General features: G+C 40.4%; 3 protein-coding genes across 4 annotated transcripts in view; all 3 read right to left on the bottom strand.

Annotated features, from left to right (window-relative positions):
* Positions 1-5,993, bottom strand: part of LOC145448217 (kelch-like protein 40) — a 48,472-nt gene extending 42,479 nt beyond the window's left edge. Inside the window, exon 1 of the mRNA XM_080326576.1 lies at positions 5,702-5,993. The gene's annotated coding sequence lies outside the window, so the exon portion shown is untranslated. The remainder of the gene's footprint in view (positions 1-5,701) is intronic.
* Positions 1-17,511, bottom strand: part of LOC145448807 (uncharacterized) — a 30,304-nt gene extending 12,793 nt beyond the window's left edge. The window contains exons 1-5 of the mRNA XM_080327258.1: positions 17,458-17,511; positions 15,636-15,804; positions 14,887-14,987; positions 13,933-14,095; positions 13,300-13,359 (exon numbers count right to left, since the gene is read on the bottom strand). Coding sequence (XP_080183384.1) covers positions 13,300-13,359; positions 13,933-14,095; positions 14,887-14,987; positions 15,636-15,804; positions 17,458-17,511 — 547 coding nt within the window. The remainder of the gene's footprint in view (positions 1-13,299; positions 13,360-13,932; positions 14,096-14,886; positions 14,988-15,635; positions 15,805-17,457) is intronic.
* LOC145448220 (luciferin 4-monooxygenase-like) lies at positions 13,517-20,442 on the bottom strand. 2 transcript variants are annotated; one of them, XM_080326580.1, is made up of 11 exons: positions 20,104-20,442; positions 18,573-18,783; positions 18,397-18,503; positions 17,889-17,958; positions 17,665-17,798; positions 17,458-17,606; positions 15,636-15,804; positions 14,737-14,987; positions 14,276-14,428; positions 13,933-14,095; positions 13,517-13,877 (listed from the first exon to the last, which is right to left on the bottom strand). In XM_080326580.1, the coding sequence occupies exons 1-5, from the start codon at positions 20,197-20,199 to the stop codon at positions 17,773-17,775; spliced, it is 510 nt and encodes a 169-aa protein (XP_080182706.1). In that variant the 5' UTR covers positions 20,200-20,442; the 3' UTR covers positions 13,517-13,877; positions 13,933-14,095; positions 14,276-14,428; positions 14,737-14,987; positions 15,636-15,804; positions 17,458-17,606; positions 17,665-17,772. The 2 variants fall into 2 exon arrangements, with proteins under 2 accessions (XP_080182706.1, XP_080182707.1); XM_080326581.1 differs by having other exon boundaries at positions 14,300-14,428.
* Positions 20,443-26,342: the final 5,900 nt, after the last annotated feature.

Raw genomic sequence — 26,342 nt, 5'->3', positions numbered from 1 at the left:
TTTCCAAAGGAAAGGGGGCTTGTTACTCTTGGAAACGATAGACCCCCAAGTGAAAATGTTTTGTTACTCTGATTAAACGATAAATCTCCAAAGAATAATGGTATTTTTACTCAGGTAACGACTGACCTTCAGGTGAAAATGGTAATTTTACTTGGGTAGGTATCGTATGTTTAGTGTCGTTGGTGTTGTTAAACGTAGCTGTCGAGTTGTACAATATACTTGTCGTGAGTCTACAATTACGAAGGGAGAGAATGAAATTGCTATTATGAGTGCCAGAAGGTTGTTGTATGTAGATTTGACAGTAACCCTATCATTCGCATATGACAAACACAATCATGGCCATTAACTAACTTGCTCGGTCTCGATCAATGCAAAAGAGATGATTCGTTTTTTGAAACCGTAGCGAAGACCACATGTAAATCTATGCGATAGACTTCTATCTCCTTACATTCAGTCGTGTCGTGTCCATTTTAATACGGATCCCACATGTATGACATGCACACACTAACGCCGTAAACAGAAGTCGATGATTTTGATTAATAAAAATATTTCTTGACTACATCGGAATGTCTATGTTGTAGAAAGTAAATACTTTTATGGTGTTGTGTGTTTAATGAAAGCGATTGGTTACAAGTATGTTTTGGCGGAATAAAATTTATTTTTCTGTATGTGACAGTTTGTGAGGAAATGAAAATAGATTCGTGGTTTTAATTGAATTGCGCTGTTTTAATGTACGTTTCAACAGGTAGACTTGACACTGAACAACAATTCGACCCACAAAACATATTCGTTGTATGATTTGTCACTGGTGTGTAAAGGGTTAGGAATATTTTGAATGATAATATCTACTAGCTGTTTTGTTGTGAGGGCGATCATGTGATGACTCAGCACTTTTCGTTAGCAAAGTAGATTGATCTATGTGAAAGATGTAAGGATCGTGGCTAGAAACATATGTACTTTGTTGTTGGAGTAGCTGATTTACTGCTATGGTGTTGACATAACCCTCTGGAAGTGAGTATGCTTTTCTTTCACGAAAGTTTACGTGGCTCCGTTGTAATAAATTTGTGTTGACTAAACTCGGATGGATACTGCAATTGTGCTGGACTTACACATGGTTTTCGCATACTGTACACATACAAACTTTTGTGTAAACAACTCTCTGATGTTTCTGTTAGTACTAGTTCTGTGTTGAACTATTTGATTATTAAGATACATGAACACCCATTCAGACAATAAAGTTCTTGTGATATCGAAACAGTTTGAAAGCACCACCAATCATTGCGTATGTTCGTAGCATGAGCGAATATTTTCATGTGTCGTGAATATCTTTCGTATACACTTAGTATGAAATGAGATGTGTGGAACAATAATTAGTGTCGTACAAAGTGTTGTGTTTGATTGCCTACTTTTTATCAATGCCTTTGTGATGTTAAAAGACGGCTGAGTTTGCATTTACATTAAGCGGGGAAACTCAAGTAATAAATTTTACTCGTTTGAAAATATCGATCAATGGAGTAACAGTATCAATATGAGTGGTATATTATTTTTCGCGATATGCAACCAATCTTCTAAGCATAACTTGTCAAAAATTTATCATGTCGTAGAAACGCCGGTTGTTACGAATTCGAAAGAAATGTACTTCGATTATCACGATGATGGAAATTACGATCAACGCAGTATTTCGAAGTCGTATGTTCAACAATCACTAAATGTTGGTTAGTTAAACGATACATTTACAAGTTTACCGAAATCTTGATTTACAAATAACAACTTGATGATGTAAACCTCAACCACTCAAATGTGATCATTGTAAAGTATTTGACACAAACAAAATATCGAATGGAGACCATCACATTGGTTTCATTTCGAGTGAGTGAAAATTGTTTTCTGGTGGCCAGGTAGGATACATTTGACAAACATCGTACACATTGTTTCTTCGTGATGGTAACGACTTTCAGTGGCTTGGTTTCATGTCGGGAATTATTATTTGAGGGTTCAAGAACAATCAATACTACAAATGAACAACAATGCAAAACACGTTTAGCAAATAACAGTGTAGCAAGTACTTTTTTGATATTACGATTGTTGTGCACCAGACATTTCTAACTGAATTGAATGCATCTAGCAAACATATTCCAATTTACTTTTGTAATGATCAAAGTATGTGAAATGGTGTGAACGGATTAGGTATTATGCAAGCGGCGGTATGTCAATTCACCTAGTGTGATATCTTGACACCGGATAATGTGCGAAAGTGTTTCAATTCTCACTGCTGATTACGATGATAAAGTATTGTACCGGTTATTGTTTAACAAAGGAAATTGTTGTTTCATCTTTAGTCTTGGTTAGTGGGGACAATTACATTTGTAAAATATTTTCTGATATCCGCGATACGCAGGGTGATATGTACCAAGGTGGAATAATTTTCCATTCAAGAACATTTCAGACACGCATAGTTTTACAGCTTAATATGTTAATAACATTGGTACTGAAAAGTTTGTTGCTGTCATAACTTTCAACACAACGCCGGGTCTAATTAACGCGAATAATTTAATAATCAAGTCATGATCAACTATTACATATGTTAAATCGATGTGTCAATCCTTATGTTTACAGCATGATAACTTTCAATGTAACACCAGCGTTCGATTGTAAGAAATGAAGTCGCAACTACGTCGATCAGACTTTCAAATCTCGTATACTCGAACATATTATGTTAAGCTCAAGTCCCCTGTACCAAAGAGTAATTACTTTTGTCTCACAAAATATACCGAGTAGTAATTAGTTTGTCTTGCAGAATATACCGCGTAGTAATCCCTCTATCTTACAGAATAGTAACGACTTTTCAAGTTGATTAAAAAAGATGCGTAGGGATACGAATACATCCGAACTTGTTATGGATTTTAGGTTTTAGTGTTTGTATGGACTCGTGTATGCTTGGCTAACTGCTTGAGTTGGTCGGGTAACGGATTAATTTGACAATGTTTTCGTGGTTGACTCTTTGAATATGGTAAGATGGCGAGATGTCGAGACGTAATACTATTTCCGTTCACTCGATTGCAACAAAAAATAACCCGATAGTTTGTTCAAGGTTTCGACAAATAGATTGAATTATTCCGATTTAACTCATCGCGTCACAAGTCGATCGCGGTATGCACAAGTGGTTGTCAAGTTAGAAATATTTACAACATGTGTTATTTCATTGATTGATTCTATTGTGTGTAGTAACACATTAAAATATCGCGATAGTATTTACTGAAACTCTATTTGATAAACGGAAAACTCAGTCGTGAATAGAGTTGTCAGTTTCAAGGATTGTTTCAAAGTATAATCTTGAAATGTGACTGGGTGAAAGTTGGTAGTCATGTTTGTCAAACCTATTTCAATTCGCACAATGTCAAAGTCCAAATATTTCATTCTGGATTATTTGGATTAACCTTTAGTACATCCCGCGAATGGATTTAAAGTTGGCAAATTACCAAAATGATTGAATATTATCGGGTCAGAGATAGTTGGTATTGATTCTATAAGTGTTAAAACAGCGGCGTGGAATGTGTGAATGATCCGATGAGGGTGAATGTTGGCGTCAGTAATATTCAGGTTACGTTCGATTCAACGGATCGCGTTAATAGGATTTGAGTTGGGTCGAATCAATACATTCAAATACGATACAACTTGATTTGTGTAGTGAGTTACATTTCAAGTTGACAAACTAACACATCGATTGAATATTTTCATGGATCTTATCACGCAACTAAAGTCAGCCACTTTTCGCGAGGCGTGAAACATATAGCGATCGCGGGCAAGTGACAAATTGTTGGTTTTCGAATCACCGTCTGCGACGGTTCTGGGACAAACTAATTACCGAAATATTACCTTGTGAGCGGGCATGAGGGATTGCTATGTCTGAAGCATTATCCGGTGAGTGGTCGTCGGATTTTAAAATTATATCACACCCTTTTGAATAAGCGCTCACTTCACAGAGGATTAGGGTTAGAGCGGAAATAAGTGACAATTTGTCGCTATTCAAGTTACCGACACTGGCGGTCTGTTATTCGTTACTTGTTAAATCTTACCAGCGAAATCAAGTTCTGTGTCAAACTGATTACGAAAATTTCACCGCGTGAGTGATCGGTATGGTTATGACACCAAGTCGTGAAAGATGGTTATGACCGAGACATTATCTTGTCAGCGATCGCGGGGTTTTGCAAACTATTTCACAGCTATTTGAAGTGTTAATTTGTGACCGTTGTTATTGTTGATATTCGAATCACCGTCTACGCCGGCTCTGTGGTAAACTAAATACCAAAATATTACCTTGCAAGTGATTCCTAGACTTAGCAAACTATTTCACACCTTTTTTGCTGAAAGTACGACATGCCGCCCGCAGTCTATACCGAAAGTACGAATCACGACCGCACCCATAAGACGCAATAGCCGCATGCGACCCCCACCGTAAGAAATAAGAGCCGCTCGTCACCCCCGCCATAAAACGCAATAGCCGCATGCGACCGCACCCATAAGAATACATGGCGAGTCACCACAGATCCCGTAAGAATACACGACAGGCGAATCACCGCCACCCCCTATAGCAAAAAAGGCGAGTCACGACCCCGAGTTTTCAATACGATATGCGAGAGATGCCTATACTCGAAAGTGCGAATCACGACCGCACCCATAAGAACACATGGTGAATCACCAACACAGCCTATACGCGAAAGCACGACATGCGAAAGTACGACGTGCGAGGGATGCCTTTACCCGAAAGGGCGATGTGCCACCACGAGTTTTCCATGCGATGTGCGAGAGATGCCTGTACCTGAAAGTGCGACATGCCACCACGAGTTTTCCATGCGATGTGCGAGAGATGCCTGTACCTGAAAGTGCGACATGCGAGCGCACCCCCACCATAAGACGCAATAGCCGCTCGCCACCCCCACCATAAGACATAAAAGCCGCTTGCCACCCCCGGTTTCCCAGCCACTTGCGACCCCCGCCGTAAGAAATAAGTGCCGCTCACCACCCCCGCCATAAGAAATAAGTGCCGCTCACCACCCCCGGTTTTCCAGCCGCTCACGACCCCCGCCATAGGAAATAAGAGCCGCTCACCACCCCCGCCATAAGACGCAATAGCCGCTCACCACCCCCGCTTTTCCAGCCGCTCACGACCCCCGCCATAAGAAATAAGAGCCGCTCACCACCCCCGCCATAAGACGCAATAGCCGCTCACCACCCCCGCCATAAGAAATAAGAGCCGCTCACCACCCCCGGTTTTCAGGCACCTCACCGCCGCGCCCATAAGAACCAATGGCACACCACGAGCGATCTACTATACTACTAACGCGAACCTCTAAATTTCCGAGGTTCACACACAGAACGTGAACGTGAACCTCGCGTTCACACCATCCCTACTACAAGCTGAAAAAATTTGGGAACAACTGATCTCAACACATGGATGAGAAAATGCGAGTACCCGACTGATTTACCCCAATGTCGCGAAACGATTTACCGACATCAAACATTTGAACAGGACCTCCTCCTCGCCACGTGGACCGTGCAAGCTGTTTCATAAAAAGCCTATAGAAGTGGGCCGTGCTATAAGTCGGTAAATACGGGATCACACTAAAGAATATCGGCCTGGTGTAAAATGACTAATGTTGTCGAAACACCACCAATATCATAAACCATAGAAACAACACACCAGAGGTTGGTCTGACTGGCATTGGTCGTTTTACGGCAGATTCTTCATCACCAGAGGCAGGATGGTGGCGCCTCTTAAGGGGCGATGGTCCGGGTGCACACGCCATCATTCAAGCATAAAAGAACGGGTTAATAAAGGGTAATAACTGAACTAGAATAGTTTTAAACATAGATAGTAGTGATTCGAGGAAAACAATTATTTAACACTATATCTTGTCATTTGTAATTTGTTTCAGCCACACTGCAATTGTAACATACATGATTAAATATTTTTGTAGGAATAATAGCAATTGGTCACTTTGACGCGTCGATAAAACAACAAATGATGTACTGGTGCTATGTGCCGTAGTGAACCATCATCTGAGCGACATGCCTCACCTTGCTTGCCATGGAGCCTATATGCATATTCCAGCGATATATGACTACATGCTATATAATTATTGAGACGATGACGATTTAAGGTTTTGAAATATTCCATATTGAAGTCAACGATATCTAGATTAGGTCGACTTATGGGGCTCATAGGCTACTAAATGTTTTGAGAAAATATTTACCCAATACACAATCATTATATAGTTATATTTTCCTGTAATGGCATTCGTTTGAAACATTGTTCAGAGCAGGGGTCTCAAGCACGCGACCCGCGTCTGAATATGGGATTTTAAAGTATTCGACAACATTTAAGTACGACACATACTTTTTAGATTTGAGAACTTGAACTTTCGCTCTAAAACTACACTAAAAACCTATAACTACTCATCAAACTTCACTATCACATCACTTCCAAAAGTTTTCATGCAGTTGAAGATCGGCTATTACGTCACATCACCCGTTTATGATGGTAAAACATGACCCGTTAATATGTGAGTGACTGAAAATTGTGATTTGGACTGAATGGGTGATAAAATAGAAATGACTCTAGTTGAGTCAGTTCAAAGGACTTGTTACTCGAAACTCCGTGACTTGGTACAACCACGGACGCAAAAAGCAATCAAACTGATATGGGGAATAGCCAGTGACGTGCGGTCCAATGAGGCAGGTGAGGCAGTACCTCACCTGTCGTCTGGATGAGTAAGTGAAAATTGTGAAACCCCTCCACGAGTCGATGATTATATTGATGTTACACATCGATGTTCATAAATAATTAAATGTGAACATTATTTTTCACCTAACATCATCAATTTGCAGCATTATTATTCAAAAATACAGCGCGAAAGGAGAGGTGAGGCACAGGTGAGGCACGGGCGGGTCGTGCCTCACCTGCAACAATGCAATTCATCATAAATAGCTCGGAATTCTTAATAACTGGAATCAATGAAATGCTATAGTCACACTGATTCCGAAAATCAAAATATTAACAGTGTCAGAGCACCAGAACCCCGAAAATTCGCCAGGGAAGGTGACCTTCGCCTTTATTACAGAAAATGCCATCGTAGAGAAACAATGGCTAGGTGAGGCACAAACGAATCTGCTTCATGCACTATTCGCTAACAATTGGACAATCGAAACCGAGTGAAACGCGCTACTGATTTCGGAATCCAACAGTCTTGTAGGAATTATATAAGATTGAAGCGACGGCCAATGCGTAATGCGAAGTCAATACATTCCCTTACTTATTATGTAGCTGTTATGTATTTGCACCCATAGCTACGTTAAATTGTGGTATGTGATAGCTATTTGCATAGGCGGCATTGTCGTTGTTTGTGTCCTTTATGCTGTGTTCGACTGCAATCTCTTTAATCGGTAATTGTGGTATGTGATTGTGATAGTCATACTTACAAAGCCTGCGTTGTTGTTTGTGGTAGTGGTGCCACTCCTAAACACTAGATCTAGTGTATTTTGACTTGACCTAGTGCATTTTCTTTCGAAATTCAGCAAATCTAGTGTTTTTTTACCGAATAAAATTTGTAACTGAGGATGCTTTTTTCATGTTCTTCGAATAATTTATACCGGAAGGCCTACTTGAAAAGATAGTAATTATTATTTGTCTAAACAAGCCCATTTGGCACAATAGCTACCGGTCCTACATGTATTATAATGTGAAATTGCAAAGGCTACCAATGTGCAAAGAAAATGCTCTCTATACCCGCTGCTGTTGTCATTCACTTTTCAAGTCTCTTTACGTGCGTGTTGTTCTTTTGTATGTGTGGGAGGGGGGGCGTGCCTCACCAGCCGTGAACCTCACCGCACGTCACTGGGAATAGCAATATATCAAAAAGTCATATAGGTGGCGTTGCGTATTTAGCAATCTAAGCAGGTCGGTAGGGCAACCATTGGCCTTCTGTTGTACCCTTGATGTATATTCAGTTACATTCTGCGTCATCCTGGGTCTCTTTATCCATGTTAATATCACGAATTAAAGGTGACGAGATAAGTGGTACGCTCCACAACTGAAACACCACATTCTCCGGCGATTGGAAATTCCTGTTACTATGTCACATTAATTTTAGATATATTCATTGATCTGTTCCAACATTAGATGGTAAATCTATGGCTGATTTAATTTGAATTTGATAACATGATCAATGGCCTAATTATCAAGAGTATGCTCGAAACCCGGATTATTAGGCTGTATCAATCTTAATTAGAATATGCTACTTATAGTTATGGCACGTCAAATGCACGCTGACTGCAAAATTATAACACGACAGCTTTCACGATGTCATGATGCGTTGTACTCTCAAGTGGTGCCTATAATTGACCATATTGACAGACTATACAAAGTACAACAACAAAGTTTTTCCAAGTATTTCTAAAATGTGATTTTTTCGTGTCACGGTGCTAAGTGTGTATTCAGAATAGCGAATCACATTTTCACGATGTATGTGGAATGCTAGCAGTCTGCGAGGACCCGTCAAATAAGAGTTACTGGGAAACACATGAATAAACTTATTATTGGTGCTGCGGCACGCGGTGCCATTGAAACTAGGAAATTGGAACGTGACCACATTTGAATTTGAGACCCCTGGTTTAGAGCATGTCTAAACAGATTTTTCAAAAGACCTGTCTCAAATGCAACCCCGATAAAATTGTAACGGCAACGGTCACTGCTGACACGACGAAACAATATAGCTACCTCGAAAAAGCCCGGAACATCCACTATACGTGGCATACTCACTGGATGATATCAAACCCAGAAAGAAAATCAATTTCAATATCACAAGCACGCCCGCGAATCTGGTTGCCCGACATATGAGCATGCGACACAATGGAAAACGACAGTTCAGCATGGAACACATCAGCATGCGTCACATCAGCATGCGACTATATAACCCAAAAACTTATTCTTACCCGAAACATAGCCCTGAAATCAACCCTTATATATATCCTAACCTAAAGCCTAAAGCATAAATCCAACCCTAACCCAACCACAAATCCAACCATAAATCCGACCCTAACCTACCCCTAACCCGTAATTTAACCCACATGCTCATGTGTCGCATGCCAAATTGTCGCATGCCGAAGTGTCGCATGCTGTAATGTCTCATGCTCATGCTCATATGTCCACGGACCCTAGAATCTACACCCCAATCGACCCCTCACCGTGAAGGCAGCCTATCTACCCCCTTTGACAACCTTCTATTCCACAAAGACTTTCGTTTGTTATTCGCCAATGCAAAGTTGTTAGCCAAGTCTTGAATAACTTAGTTCGGTAATCATAAATTTGATCCTAAACATACTGCCTGTACCTTCTGCGAGGTCAAAGATTGCGCCTTACCCTGTCGCTGTACTTTTCAAACTCAGCCACGTTATTCTGATCTCAGGCAAACTTGACACGACTGGTGTGTAATGTGGTGTCCTCAATTATCATGATTGTCACTCCACTGACGCCATTTATATGTATTAGAATTAGACGGAACCACCAGTTGGAAATGAAGTGCCACAAATCAATCTTTCATCAATGTGAATCTTTCAACTGCAAAGCGCAGTGGTATTTGAACATTTGGTTGGCGATCCAAATGTGGGTTGTGGACCCTTCAAATACGGTTCTCGACTACATCCGCATTACGAAACACGTTCCCCGAGTAAATACGAGACGGGCATGCAGGCCATGTGCAATGTATTCCAAATCCATCACCAATAGGCCTACTAACGGCTGTGTTGTTGAGAAAATACGAGTGCCGGAAATTTCCTGAACAAGATGCCACGTGGTGGCAGTATTTCGCGTTGGAATGTTGCCTTAGTTTGCCTAATCCTAGGCTTACCATATTTTGGAAATGTAAAAAGAGGACACTTTTTCAGAAATTTCAGACCTGCAAAACTGGAGAAGAATTCTCAAAAACCGGTAAATTTTTCCCACAAATCTCACAAAAGAGGACAAAACGGCGTCCTCCGAGGACACTTTCAAAAAAGTCAAAAAAGAGGACAAATCCTCTTAAAAGACAACGTATGGTAAGCCTACCTAATCCAAGACAAAAGCTTTGACTAAGCAGTATTGACTAAGGATTTCTATACGTTCGACATGCAGTCTGAGTTTAAAGATCTTGTCTACAATCTTGATCGATCACATATATCTCATTGACTCAAGGTTGTAACCAAGTCACAAGCCTCCGAGTCACAAGTCATTCTCACTTTTATAGTTTTGATTCGAGTCAAGTCGAGTCATTTTCAATTCACCATCGAGTCAAGTCTGAGTCCAAGTCAGCGAGCAGAGGATCGAGTCCGAGTCATTGTGTTGACTGCCCAGTTCCCGCAGTTAAAGTCTTGTTAAAACCACTTTTTATAAATCTGTTTGGTGATATAGAATGGTTCGCATTTATGATATACGAATTTCTCCCACTTTTGGCAGTTTCTGGTAGCATTTTCAAGTACCAGTACTGATAGACGAAATGATAATAGTGTGATAAACATTATTATACTACGAAATTACAATGAGAATGCCTGTCTTGGTAGACCCAGTCTCGATTCATATGACTTGGTCCGAGTCACGCGCAATGACTCGAGTCCAAGTCGAGTCACCAAATAATCGCGTCTCGAGTCTGACTCGAGTCATTACAATCCTGAGAAAAGGTAGTCACAGTGCCACCCATGGTGTCATTGCCGAAGGATAAAATCTGGTTTTGTAGTTCCTCGATGATGTAGTTCAACATCGCCATTCACGCATTGCCTGCGGCAATGCTTTCCAACCTGTGAGTCGCGAAGCTGTTTCAGGTGGGTCGCGAAGAATGCCCGAATGTTAAAGTTTTCTATTCAATTGGCCAAATATCCCAAACACTTTAGCGTCTCTAGCAAATACGGACACATACCAATTCTCCACTAAATTATTTTTGCGCTCATAAGTGACGTAACGCAGGTTCCAGTGTTCACAATAATTCACGAGCCAGATTTTTGTGATAGTCATTTTGGCTATAGAGCATGATTTTGTACAATATGTTAGCGTATGCCTTAAAATTGGAATTCATTCTTTCCTGAAAAGACTTTGTGAACGTTTATTGGAAAATACAATTCAGCCCGATTATTCAGCAAACAATCGCCACGACGCAAGCAATACTCGGAACCCTATTGTGTTCGACGTGAAGGACGAGTTGCTGCCTGAATGCCCGCTTTCTGGGTTGCAATCATCTCCATCGTCAGGTGTATTCCTGTCTGCCGGATACATTAGTGTTCTCGAATTCTCGCGCATTTCACTAGTCTAGTTGAACTTGTTATTCAAACGACTCATCGATCATTCCTATCTAATACCGAATACTGTGCATGCATATTTTCTGTACCACCACCACTGCCGTGTGTTATGTATTTTGGTTCGATGAAATAAATAAAGACTCTCTCATTTTAGGTCGAATTAAGTTCTCATTCGGTCATATCTCACGGTTGGCCGCAAACTAAAAGAGGTTGGGAAGCAATGCCTCACTGGTTCCGGGGACTCCGGTTTAAGAACAGCTGGTATGGATATAATAAAATGACTATGGAGGCCTAGTTAGGATAGTTATTTCGTCTCCATGCCGTTGTAGCGTATTCCAGATGTAGCCTCGTTGAGACATCGATTTTCGGCATAGCTGCATCATTGAACAACAGGGCTACCGGTTTTAAAATGTAACCCAGACTTCCTTGCTATTGTTGTTTTCGTATTCGTGGTGTTCCGACTATACATTGCTCGTTTTACATCGGGCTGATATTCCTTATTACGATTCCATGTCTGTAGAACTGTAGCACAGCCCATTTTTGTTCTAGGCTTTGTAAGACAGCGTTTAAGCGGATCAGATGGCGAGAGGAGAAATCTAGATAAACATTCAACACTTAGATAGAAATTCTGGAGATAGCTTAGGTTAGGGTTCCCATACGTCCGGAATTTCCCGGACATATCCGGAATTACACAGTGAAATCTGCGTCCGGGAGGAAATTCTAAAATATGCCTAATGTCCGGAATTATGAAGGCTTGAAGTAGGCTCAATATTCTTTCGGAATAACCAACATAAATAATATTAGTTTTAAGCAAAGTTATGCTATTTGACACTTAACGAGCATTGATATTAATACGGGCACCACGCAACAGCTTAGCAAAAAATGCAATCAAAAATCAATAAAAGTAACCATCATTTACTGAAGTAAGTGTAATTGTAATCGCCATTGTAAGATAACGGTATATTCCCATAGTTGTTTAAGGCCGTTCCGATGCTTTAGGTTAGTCAAAGACATTTGTTCTAAACCTAGGGGTCGTTTGCCTTTATTCTGGGGATCACAAAGATGTTGGACGTTATCAGCTTCCAAAATAGGCCGTGAGTAAGTCTGGGCCGGCTGATTTTTTTAGTAATCAGCTTATTAAGTATTGAGCTGGGCCACGGAACATTTTCAATTGGGAAATAAGGTCGCGACCATAAAAGTTTGGAGATCACCAGATGTGCAGCCTTCTGGTGCATTTTATAGTAGCCTAATATATGGAAGAATCAATATTATTGACAGAATTCGTTCATAAAATTCAACAACCAGATGCATATAGTAAGTGCCCAGTAAGTTACATTGATTACCTTATGATGGGCCCAAGATCAGTGCTTTTTGGGTGGATGGGGGCTGAAAAAATGTTGTTTCGGACCTGGTCAAAATATACAGCCAGATAGCTGCACCGACCTAGCAGTAGAGCAGCGTTATCAAACACAATACCTACAGGCCAGACACGACCCTCCAGACGATTTCATCCGCCCGTGAAGAAAACTAATGCAGACCCTAGCAAGCAGCAATCACCAGAGCTCACATTACAGATGGCCCAATTCATGACCTATGTTCCACTCCATTCCTGTATACAGTTGATGGCATTGCTTTGCTATTGTGGCGTCATATTTGCAGACAATGGGTGATACCCAAGTTAAAAATCCGCCAGTGAGCGCTAAGAGTGTCCGGAATTTGTTTCATGCAAATACGGTAACCCTACCCAAACAAACATAGATCAGACTCGAGCTTTCAGTCTATCGGTGAAGCCGATATGAAATGTACCACTACACCATCTCGCCACCTAGCATACTTTACTATTTGTCCATTATGAAGTTACACTGGCATAACTAGATATTTTTGGAATACGAACATGCACGCAAAATACACGCTAGTTGTTATTGAATTTTCCAACCTAAAAAACCTACATCAGGCAGCAAAAATTAGAATACGTACTTGCGCCATCATCGGTTGCGTCAATTGCTAATACGATGAAATGACTTCCAGACGCGTGCACTGTGTACATTTAGGCGAGTTATCATAAAGTATAAGCCAAAGCGAGACGAGCCCAAACATATGTCGAATATAATCTGAACCGCGGTATTACTCCCATATTACCCGGCATCATACCCCATAATGCAACGGTATAGTCACTAAAATAAAAAATGTCGTCCGGAAAGGTATTATAACACAATGTATTTCACAACTCATTGACACAATACGATTATATTGACATGATGTGGAAAGTGGCTCATGGACATTGGACATCCCGATACACATACTGCAATAACAACGGCCATAGCTGAAATAAGATCAGCTCGGCAGCTGGACTGTAGGCTACATAATATCATCAAATGTATTTTTTCGTTCACTGAACATAGCTTTTTGTCGCGCGATTTTTTAATGAGCACTTTGCGATTAAACACCAGCCATCTGTTTCAGAAGAAGTCGTTCTATCTTGACGCTCGGCGACTTCGGGATTGAATGCACATATTCAATTCCTCCCCTCAAGTGCTTGAAATCGGACAAATTCCCTTAGAAAACACAGTGGTTGACATATGACATGTCGCCTGAAGTTGAAACCCTTACTATTGACAATATCATGCACTTCCTCCATAGTAAGAGTTTCGTCAGCTGGTACGAGGAATGCCTTGGGTATCTCTCCGCACGTTGCATCGTGAACTCCAATAACACCCACGTCAGCAACTTTTGAATGTTGAATAATTATCGATTCCAGCTCAACTGGAGATATCTGTATAAAATACCAAAATAAAAATATTTGCTAGTGAATCATGTAACCATTTTTTTCACGAACTGTAAACGAACGGAGGAGCTAAGAACACGAACACTGACATGATTAGTAATCTATGTATCATGTTGAGCGATAAAATCACCGCTATGACCAAACGTACTGAACAAGGTGTATCGCAACCTGTAATGTCTTGTATTTTATAACCTCCTTTATTCGACCAGTAATGCAAAGATTCCCTTGTTCGTCAACCGACCCAATATCCCCTGTCCGTAACCATCCATCATCAAATGCCATCGCAGTTGCTTCGGCATTTTTCAAATATCCTTTTGTGACCTAGCATGCGAATGATACAATGATGCTGCAGGTTGGCGGAACATAAGGAAAGAATATATGATGAAATATTAGGACCCTAATCACAATACCATATTTTAGAGTGGTACTTGCTGAAAAACATTCCATGTGTAGGCCTATATGTATTCAGAATTTGGGCTCTGGCCAGCAGCCTGAAGACAAACTGATCCTATGAACTATATATATCATTAATTGTATTTGCTGAAAAATGCGTGGACAAGTATAGTTCATGTCCAGGAACAGAGATGGAATTCCACCTAATGCTTATCACGGCGAGATTTTTGACTTACTTGTGGACTGCGAATATAAATCTCCCCTTTACATTCATATTCCCATTCTTTCCACGTCTCCAAGTCGATTATGTATATATTGGTATAACTCAGTAACTGTAAGCTATGAGCCGACCATCCAGCGGCTAATTAATATTTTAATGAACTAACCTTCACTTCTACACCGGGTTCAATTTTCCCCGTGGCTCCCATCGGATCTGCTTCCGTTATCGGTCCGTTCGATATTACACCGCCGTCTGTCATCCCGTATCCTGGATGTAATCAGTCAGATAGGTATATTCATTTCAGCCCTACATGGGGCGAATATTAACCTGCGATTGTATCGACAGGGTCACAGGTAAGTCCCAATACTAAGTGGGTGACTGTAACATTCTGTACATGATGATATCATTGACAGTCAGAATGGAGGAATTGAGTATTGCATGCACAGTGTCTCCGCATCCTGTTGTGACTTTCTCCGGGAGCAGTGCTTCAAGAAATATTGCCAATGGTGCCGTTAGGTAAGCGAATAGCAGGTAGGCTGGACTGGCTAAGATGTTTTCATGTAACGAATACCGGCGATGTTAGACAATATTGATTCGCTTTTGCAACCACACCGGTTCCTAGCTTTGGGATGGTCAATTGAGGTCTAGGTTACATTACGTAATACCCCAAGTCCTCGTCAACTATATATGATGCCAATTGCCGACTTCTTCGACGAAAATCAGCTCCTAAATCATTATTAAAATAATCATCATGCTACCTCGATACAGGCATGTTTCATCTTCCGTCTGCAGCAACGATATCATTCATAAAAGATTCATTGAAAATCTACATTCACTTGCCTTTCATTACGGCTGCACAAGAATACAAATTTCACATATATCCAAATTCCTGAAATCTGGTATTATTTTATTTACCTGCCATAAAGGTGACATTGTATCTCGTTCTCATTTGCTCTATTGCGAAAGACGCAATTGATGCACCACCGCAAATAACTGTCTTCAACGAAGACAGGTCGTATTGATCCGCGTCCTTGGCATTGATCATCTCAATTACAGTGGGAGGAAAGGAAACCGCTGTAGTTACCTAAAAGAGATATGGAGAATACGAACAAACACAGCCGTATCTATATCGTAATGCAGTTAAACCTATTATGAAGCTCATCCTTTTGTGGTGGCGAGATAGCGCAGTGGTATAATCCGCGGCCGCAACACCAATAGTGCGGGTTCGAGTCCGACCGAGGTCGGCTTCAGAATTTCGTTACCTAAGTGTTGGAGGTTTACCTAGGCTCCTCCACGTCACCTCATCCGCGTCAGCGGTGTCTTACAAAAGCCTAGAGGTGGGCCGTGCTATAAGTCCGCAGTCCGCAAGTCGGCAGTTACGGAAAATAATGAACAATATCGGCCTGGTGTAAATGACCATGGTAGTCGACAAACACCATGAATATCACAAAACAAACAGGCAAACAGAGCTCATCATTTCAAAACACCGCAATTTTGCGATAAAATGAAAATATAGGAAGGGATCGAAATGACTTATACTAATCTTTCAATAAATTTGTCCTTTGTCTTGAAAATGACATGTGTATTCCGCATAGGGTTGAATATAACTTGAGTTTACATTAAAGAAAGGTTACGATATGTCTTATTTTTTCAACAAACTGAAAGTGACGCCTAAATGTACTCTTTTTTGGAGACTTTGTCCTTATTGTCTAGACCAGGGGTGTCAAACTCAAATTGCGTCGCGGGCCGGATTCAAACCTTCAAATCGCTCGCGGGCCGGATCAATCGGTGTTTCCATTATAGCGTATCTCAGGCCTTGCTTTTCACTTGAATACTTTATTACTAAGCTTATATAGATAATTATAATAGTATATATTAGCCATACATTGCACCATAGATCATTATAATAGTATAATTAGGCCTACATCGCACCCCGGATCATAGTGTGTTTCATTCTATCAATCAGCAAGACCTTTATTCGCGAACAATCGAAAAGGCAAATACGATGCTTGGCTGGTTGAATGCAGTTTATGAACCTGTAAAACAGTGGCGCTTACGACGATATAAGTTGGTACTTGGCATATTTCTATGCTCACCGTGCTTCAGCCGTGATCTGACATTAGCTCGGCGCATGGGTTGTAAGGAAAACATATTTACCTGTAGCCACATACGTTGGAATGCATTTGTTGGAATGCATTTTTTATTATTGTTATATCTCGCTTCTGGTTTCTCTGGAGTCCGTGGACCTGTCGAGGCGGAAGTGACACAGCAGTGCAACCACAGAAATGTGAATGTTTACCAAATATAATGTCCATGTAAACTGCCTATAACGGTCCCGCATTGGCGTTTTCGCTTCTGTGAATAACTACTTTTTCTTTCATTTTCCCATAAAACTCTAAACTCAGTGTGAACTTCTTTCCTTCTCGAAATTGGGTGTCAATGTTGCCGAATCGGGCGACTATTATGTGGCCATGGAAATTGAAGATGCTCGACATTTGCTGTCTTGAAGGATTGTGTAATGGAAGTATCTACTATAAAAATAAATAAAAAACTTGAACAATTTATACACATGTGCTGGATATTATAAGTATTTTTCAATTTACTCGGAATTGCTTCGCGGGCCGGATGAAATCGTCTGGCGGGCCGGATGCGGCCCGCGAGCCGTATGTTTGACACCCCTGCTCTAGGTTCTCAGCTAACATGCACCTGCAAATCGAGCTGGAAAATTGAAACTTACGCGATACTTTTCTATATCTTCAAACATTTTCTGTAGTTGAAATTCCCTCTCCATGATTACTTTTCTGCAGATTTGCTAGAATCATCAGAAATCCGCCCGTGTGATGCATGCCTCGATCGGCGTAAAACGTGCCCCCTCCGCAAGATAAACTGAAAAGAAAAACGGATGATAAAAGAATTGAAACAGGTTATAAACATAGAGTCATACAACTGCGACTGGACTGTTAAAAGCAGTGCTCTGTGAGTAACCAGTACACATTTTGGACGACCGGTGGTACCACTGGAATATGGAGCAATCGCGATGTCAGTTTCCGGGTCAATAATCGCCTTCCTGAAGAAATTCTGTCAAGCGTAAAACATTGATGTTGTTTATGTTCTTTCATTCTATACCTAATTTGTAGTTAATAAACATAGTTCAGATATAAAACCTACCGGCATTTCCTTTCGCCAATACTTCTTCGATGGTTTTGTATCTCTGACTTGTTCCAATCACAAATATATGCTGCAAGAACTCTCCCATTTATTCCAATATTTCACATATTCGGCACATAGGTAGATATTTTGGTGTCAACCTCCCCCCTGCGATATGACATGCATGTGATTACGGTCCATTCCAGCAATTTTTCGGGGTTAAAACTGCATGTATCAGACTGAATCGACGCCGGACAAACGTGTATATATGTGAAACTTCGTGACGATATAAAGATTAATTTTTTCCCCCGTCTGTGCTCCATATAATCATACCCTCTTAGCGAAAAGAAAGAGTGCGTATTCACATCCAAAGGGAGTAAAGGGTGGTACGCGAAAACAGAGCCCAAGTCAGATTTATCTCGCGGTCATGAAAGTGTATTCACACCTGTATAGTGTATATTTCGTGTGCCATGGGTGTACTAGCGTTATAGGCCTACTATCCTGCATATATGTGAAAATATAAATATACCTCCAAGAATGGAAGTTTCTCCTTTACTGCTTCCATTTTATCAAGTCGCTCTTCATCCACAAAAACCACTCTCGGCTTCGTGATCTCGAATTCATAGATGATTTCATCTTTTATGTATGAATATACACAAAATATTGTAATATCTACTGTACAGTTTTTACTTTTGCATTAAATACTTTCTTGATAAAAATCTTTATACGGAGTCAGAATTGCTCCCGATCCAATTACTCCAAGCAGCAGGTAAACAAATTCGAGGCGATTTGATGAAAACACTGATACGTAATCCCCCTTTTTTATACCCAATCCTTGTAAGTAAGCCGCGCATTTCCTTGAGTTATTCAACAAATCCTTGTGCGTTATCCATTTGCCATGTCGCGACGCATCAACCTTTGAAGATTGGATATATATTGATGCCTGTTTCTATGTGCACGGTACGAGTATAGTGTCCTACAGTGATGTGCACACAACCACATTGCACGGCTCATAGAGATAGGGGACAGGGGTACGTTATTCTCTCCATTAGAGCAAGGACAATTTATGACACTAGTTACACTGGCTTGCCGAACGCGAAATTTGATAAAATCGGCAGCAATCGAAAGCTGCCGCGGTAATGATTACAAGAACTCTGCTTGTGGCCATGGAAACCCCTAAAACCAACATCTAATTTTGCATTGAGATGGAGTTTGCCATTTTAATGCAACAATGTTGTCTGGAATAAATATGTCGTAGCTCAGGAGCATGTGAGCAGCTGCGCAAACCATAAGCGTATTGCTATCGAGTGTAAATATTACATTACATTCGTGGTATATTGTCTATTGCTACGCCGCCGTTTGAGCACTCTCATTTTCGCCGCAACGCTGCTCTTTTGCTCTTGAGCTGCGAACAACTATTCTAGATCAGTGGTTATGTCAATAGGATATATTTAATAACAGGGCCAAAATGCAGGTGAAGACGGCTTATTTTGCTTATGACGCGAAAGTTAACTAAACAAATGTCAACCCAACGGATATTAGTCCTAGAAACTGGTTTTTCAAGCGCTTTCTCGAAAAAAAATGACCTTATTTTAGTAAATTCTCCAGCGTTCAGAGTTAGCGGAACGAATTTCCCGTTTGTATGTGCTCTTATACGGAACAGTAAATATAGAGTGGTCGAAAATTTGTGTCGAGCTCTATAAGAGGGCTATGAGTCGAAAAAGGTTGGGAACCACTGTCCTATATGGCTTTGCTGCGTCGCAATGGGGAACTACGTCACAATGCAAAAATTTTGGTTGATTTTAGGGGTTCCAGCGCCACGAGCATATGAAATTTTTTTATAATTGATTATCCATTATTTTGATTGGGAACCTCTGTTGTATATGGCATTGTTGCGTCGCAATGCCGAACTACCCCACAATGCAAAATTCTAGGTTGATTTTGAGGGGTTCCAGCGCCACGAGTCTATTTAAATTTATTTATTTCGTGATTACCCATTATCTTAATTTTAATGCTGTTGCCATACTTCGCTCAGGCTTTGCTTCGAGTTTTACAAGGGACTACCATTTGTAATTTTTTTTGACAGTATAACAACCATTTCATAGATATGTAAAGCGGGTCTCTCTCTATTTCTCTCTCGCCATCACGCAGACGCACACATACAAACTAAGATATTTCCTTATACTGAAAGTCATGATTGGGTTAGCCTAGACCTAGTCCTAGTCCTTCTACTTACTATCGCTATCTCATTTCCATGACTTTGCAGCTTGTCCCATATGAATCCATGCAAAGATGAGTAAGATATCGGTATATCTCCACCATAGTATGGCATATTTTACGATGTCGTAAATAAAATATTTTGCGCTAATCTTGAAATGAGAACAACTTGACTGAGCTAGATGTTTCCCCTCTAGACAACTTGAACGTAAAACAACAACACGGTAAATGCCCGACTGAGCAGTATACACAGTAGTAAATCCAGATTGGCCATGAGATTGTGTTCCTTAAAGCATCCTTATGTTTGACTATGAGAATACCAGGAAACGTCTCCAGCGATAGTTGAGTAACCTACAGTCTCTTCTTCGCCATCCAATGAGCTAACGTAATGTATGAACCGACGTTATCAACTTCTGTGAAGTTTGCAATGACGCTATTACCGCAAAAGTTCTTTTAATTCAGGATGTGCTCTGAACATTACCAGCACTTTCTCAATACACAACAACACACTTGACTTGTGCAAGTTACGTGATTGGCTTTAGCTGATATATTGCACTTGTGCCTTAAGGCTAACATTTCCACTGAACATTTTCTCACGCTTACAATTTAATTTCAGGAGTCAAAAAAACTGCTCAACATTGAATTGACAAGGATGCTTTGTATAAAAATATTCGACCTTCCGTTTTACTGCTTTTTATCAAGAAAATGAAATATCGAAAAAATCTTCTGATGTGGATTAAAGTGAACTTTATGGAGGTTCTTGTATAAATTCTGCACTACCATCTCACTACTTCCCAACATCATGAGTCTAGTTCTACTCTTTCTCGAACGACGATTTGCTTAGCTTCACTGTCTTAGCACCGGTTCGTTGTATATTCTGTCGCGACTATGCAGAATTCTCGTTCTGCGTCTTCGTTTTTATGACTTATGAATAAGGTAATAAGTTTCTCGTCGCCATAATATAGGCCGCGTTTGCAGGAGCACTATCATGAAAAAAGAAAGTAATCGGCTGTTCAGGAAACGGCAAAAAATGTGACGATTTATGTACTCTGGTGTGAACTGGCAATGGCATGTTCACGGAAGCCGAAGCACGGCAGATATCAAACGACCTAGCTTCTCGGTAACAGCGATGAAGCATATTGGCTACTATGACCACCACACAGTGTTTACGTTCATGAGATACATGAAGCCATTAAAAGAGAAACCTACAACTCACGAGCGGTGGGGCATCAGACCTGGTTTAGCAGAATTATGTGCTTAAACGAGTGCTATCGATAATATAAATCAGTGAATGTCATGGTAGCGAGTCGTTCAAAATAACGAGTGCCAAAATAGTGGGTAAAAGGATAGCGAGTCATTTTAAATAACCCTAACTTTAATCCAACGGTAACCCGCTAATTAACACAACTTCGCCTGAACCCTAAACTTACGCCGAACCTAACCCTTGTAACCCTAAATATTTATTTTGAATAACCCGCAATTTTGGATTCCTCGCTAATATAACACTCGTTGCTTTCCGAATCATGGATACGAGACGTGGAAGTTCGCAGGCAGCCATGTCAAATTCTGTGATACGGTTGTTGATATACAATGTTCTTTCCAATTCTTTACTAGTTGATGGCGATTACCACTGACGAGTGTCAGCTGAAAATATTCGGGTTCATTTCAATATAAATATACTATTCAATTGTAAATTGTAGTTCTGTACCTCCGAGAAGCAGCCATTTCTTTAGTGGCGACGCAGCATAAAGCACATGCGATGCCTCTAATGCGCTGTTGGCGGTACGGAGCTGCAATTAAATCTTCCTTATTCGGGACAAACACAAGGTCATAGGGAGCACAAGCACATACAACGGCAAGATCGACATGGGCACAGTATACCGTCGGAAATGAGGCTGTTAGCGGTAACACACGAATCGACGGTACAAAAAAATACATGAGGTAGTTGACAGGCAAGAGATGAAGCAAGGACATGAATATATAGAGACAGCCTAATCCTGGCACTGCATTACTACTCCTCGATGTATCGGCCGGTTCTGTTTCATCCATACCGCCGGACCACAGGCAGCTCAAAACAGGATACGAGTAACACTAGAACTGCCAGGGTACTTCGGTAAGGTTACTATTTACCATACGTCCTCTTTTAAGAAAGTTTCTAATCTTTTTTGACGTTTTCGAGAGCGTCCTCAAAGGACGCTCAAATTTTGAGAATTTGTCCTCTTTTTTGAGAATCTTGGTTAAATATAGGTAAAATTCGACCGAGATACAGTAAATCAGCACTGAAGTAACGCTCCGACGGCTATTTCGAGAGTTGAACCGGAAACTTGACTTATTTCAGTCAACCAACCGCGAAGTCGGAAATATAATATACCATTTTTCGGGATTTTACTCCAGTATTGTGAGTCTGAAAATTTTGAAAAAGTGTCCTTATTTCAGATTTCTAAAATATGGTAATCCTATACTTTGGAGAAATCCGGATCCTCAATATATGTGTTGTCGACGCAGACTTGGGCAGAATATAATCTGGATTACTCGGTACACTGGTTCTCAGTTTGAGAACCATGCTAGTGAGTGTCAAAAAGCCAATGGCATGTTGCTGTATGCTGTATGCTAGTAATTGATCGTCCCAATTTCGAAGAATATTTTTAATGGTCCGAACTGCACGCTCAGTCGTCTAGTTTCACTGGAGAGGATATGATGTGTTGACTCCCCCAATTTGAGTACGGTATATAGTGGTCAGTAACTGTTGTAATATTTCGAAGTACTCAATTAGGTAGGCTATATTGCCTATATTGCTTGCATTTCTTAGGTGGTTATCCTGTAGTCTTGGACCGATTTCAGTTTTTAGGCAAAAGTGATCCCAAAAATAATACTTTTCCTTTCCGTGGAAGTCGATGCTTCGTGCAGAAACTTGCGACATTACTTCTACTTCTACGCAAGATACTTTGATATCTTCTGCTTGCAAAGATTATTATTATTATTATAGATGGTAAAAAATGAAGTGGCGCATATCACCGATACGCTTGCAAAGATAAGAATGCAAATTCGCGAGGAGAAAACAGTCACTTCATCAGTGACCAAGGTCTCATATGTCATGGTCTTCCTACTGAAAATACCGCGCACACTAATCCCATTCCGGTACAAAATCGCCCCAATAGCCCGTAGTGTAGAGGTAGGCCTATATATGATCTAATGCTGTGTTTTCGATTTTCATAATCGAGCTCGAATCCATGTTATATATACACATTAACGCACTGTCGTCACTCTTTTAATAAGAAACCAGCCACATAATACACATGAATAGTCTCTGAAATAAACACTGTCGGTCGATAAGGTATATTAATCCCAAAATATTTCACATCTGAAGGACACGACACGGTTACATTAGCAGGATGTCGGATGTGGCTTATGTATGACACATCACCAAATCCACACCACAATAAAAATGACAACAACGGCAACTAAATAAGCTCAACCACTGGACTGTACGATGTTTTTCGTTGGTTGAACGGTTCCTAATTATGGGATATCCTAACGATGTGTGTTGATGAATGTTAACGAGCAAGGTGCGATTAAACTCCTGCCATCTTCTTCAGAATAGGTCTTTCTATCTCGCCATTCGGTAACTTCGGGATCGAATGAGCAAATTCAATTCCTCCCCTCTATTGCTTGAACTCGTACAAATTACCTTAAATAACACAGGGCTCAACTATTGACATATTCCAGAAATTGAATGCTTTACTATTGACAATATTGTGCACTTCGCACTTATAAAGAGTTTCGTTGGTTGGTACGATGAATTCTTTCGGTATCTCTCTGCACATTTCATCAGGAACCCCAATAACGCCCACGTCGGCGACTTTGGGATGTTGAATGATTATCGATTTAAACTCGGCTGGAGATATCTGTAGAAAACAAATGAGGGTAAATATAGTTGCTTGTCAATCATGAAACCATTTTTCTCCACGGTTAACGAGCATGTAAAGTAATTATAAAGCGTTAATTTGTATCTGAAGGGAAATGGAGATGGGAAGAAAATTTATTTGCATGTCTAAACTGATATGACGTGCGCTTCTGACGATTGACTAATCATAAAATAAGGTACACAATATACAATCTGCACATCGAGTTAAGAGATATGGGTCACCCTTATGAACAAACGTCTTGTACAAGATGCATTGTAACCTGTCTTGTACTTGATAACCTCCTTCATCCGACCATTAATGCAAAGATTCCCTTGTTCGTCTATCGAGTCGATAGCGCCCGTCTGTAACCACCCATCATCAAATGCGATCGCAGTAGCATCGGCATTTTCAAATATCCTTTTTTGACCTAACGCGTGAAAAATTTAATGATACTCCCAGGTGTTTAGGCTATGTGTAGTAAACACAGGACTGTAGCAAAGCTGGATAACAAGCTTAGGAATATTAATGAAAATATTGTTTCGCGGATATGTGATATAGATAGCTGGTCTTCATATAAACAGAATCTGTATATCTGATATGGAAATTCACTATAATTCATTACTGCAACACTTCTGGCTTACTTGGGGACTGCGAATATAAATCTGCCCTGTGCAGTCATATCCGCATTCCGGAGGTGGTCAAAGTAGTCAAGAAAGCTACTCAAGTAGAAGTAAAAGTAGCCACGAAAAAATCTACTCAAGTATGAGTAGAAGTACTTCTTCAATAAGCCACCTAAAACTGTTTGAAGTAGAAGTAGAATTGACTGACTTTAAATCTACTCAAGTAAGTAAGTAGTTTTGAAAACAGTCCTAATTCGTTCGCGTGCACTGTCAAAAGCTGCGAATTGAGCTATGCGGACGGCGCAGAGATCTTGATTCGTGTTGATGAATCCCAGGTGGTATCAATTTTTAAGAGAATGAGTATTTTTTCCGCATCATGGGAAGCAAATTATAGTATTGATATGAAAATGCGATACTAACCGTAAAAGTTATATTTAGTGCAACTTTATTTTCGGAAAATAGAGGCATTTCTACACTTGCTTTTATGCTTCAACATGTATGTTCTGCAGACAAAAGAACTACAAGTAATTAGAACTCAAAGTATGATACTCGCGATCGAAAGTGAAATACAAATACCAATTCTAAAAAGCGGAAACTATATTACATGTCTTTTGTCCATAAAGCTTCAAAGGTGATCTGCTAAAATAGGTTTAACGTTCGCAAAAGCCGGATTTTCCAGATTAGCAAGACACGTAATGGGCTGCTAGATTACGATATGATTGCTAATTGCTAGATTGCGTAACGGTAGTTTCATACATTGTGGTGGGCCATATTTATTGTGATTGAATATTTGATATGGGCGACAATGCCGTGTGAGCAGAATCAACCAATCCGGTACCTAAATAATATTCACTGATACTTTCGTGAAAACATATTTTTCACTTCATATAACTACTATCTGCTAAGTGCAGTGGTTTTCAACCGATGTGCCGCGGCACACTCGTGTGCCAATTGGACTGCTCAGGTGTACCGCGCGAAAATGTGGTAAACTATGTCGAAGTATAACAAAAATCCCAATTTTGAGTGTGTCATTGTTGGTTTTTCTATTGAATTTACCCGATTAAGACACGCGATGCAAAATCCGATGTAGTGAACAGATAGCCCCATAAGGATGTCGAGGCGACCGTAATTACAATATCTCAATCTAGTATCTCAATCTGACATTCCCATTAGGTCATGGATTGGGTCTTCCTCTAGGCTTTTTATTGACGCTCTGAGCACAGCAACGTATGGGGGCGAAGAATCTAATAAATCTGCGACGCTTCGTAACTTTATACTGCACTGCCATGAATCAAACTGGGGCCTCCACCGTCAATGGGTGTGATACGATAGTTTTCCCACACATAGCAGCATTCGGGGCGTTGATAACTAAACTCGGGCAATTGGACCGTGATATTGAGGTGTGGCCGAAGAGTTCACCTTTTACTTGTCACTCATCAGAACCGGAGGCAGAACAGGGACATTACGCAGTTTGATGACCATTTTATGTGTCTATTTATAGTTGTATTCATGCCATGTCTTCGTCATCGATGATCATTTTACACCATACCGATATTACTTATTTTGATTTCTGAGATGTCAACTTATAGCACGGCCTACTTTTTGTAAGACACTGCTTTTGCAGATCGAAGGACCAGTAGGAGCCTACATAAACCTCAATCACCTAGGAAGGCAATCTCACCATCGAGAAATGAACTCATTTGGAAGTGATGTTCACGTTTGCAAATTAGAAT

The sequence above is a fragment of the Botryllus schlosseri genome, chromosome 10 (genome assembly GCF_051294905.1).
Source record: "Botryllus schlosseri isolate E-star chromosome 10, Bs_hap1, whole genome shotgun sequence".
Classification (NCBI taxonomy): domain Eukaryota; kingdom Metazoa; phylum Chordata; class Ascidiacea; order Stolidobranchia; family Styelidae; genus Botryllus; species Botryllus schlosseri.
This window is presented reverse-complemented; position numbering and strand designations above follow the sequence as displayed.

What these genes read in the sequence shown, in the direction of transcription:
- LOC145448220 (XM_080326580.1), bottom strand. Translation starts at nt 20,199, where the DNA reads ATGCCATACTATGGTGGAGATATACCGATATCTTACTCATCTTTGCAT. An exon ending in ATGGAAATGAGATAGCGATA is followed by an intron (nt 18,784 to 20,103) that starts GTAAGTAGAAGG and finishes CAATCTTCAAAG; the next exon opens with GTTGATGCGTCGCGACATGG. An exon ending in ATTGGCGAAAGGAAATGCCG is followed by an intron (nt 17,799 to 17,888) that starts GTAGGTTTTATA and finishes TACGCTTGACAG; the next exon opens with AATTTCTTCAGGAAGGCGAT.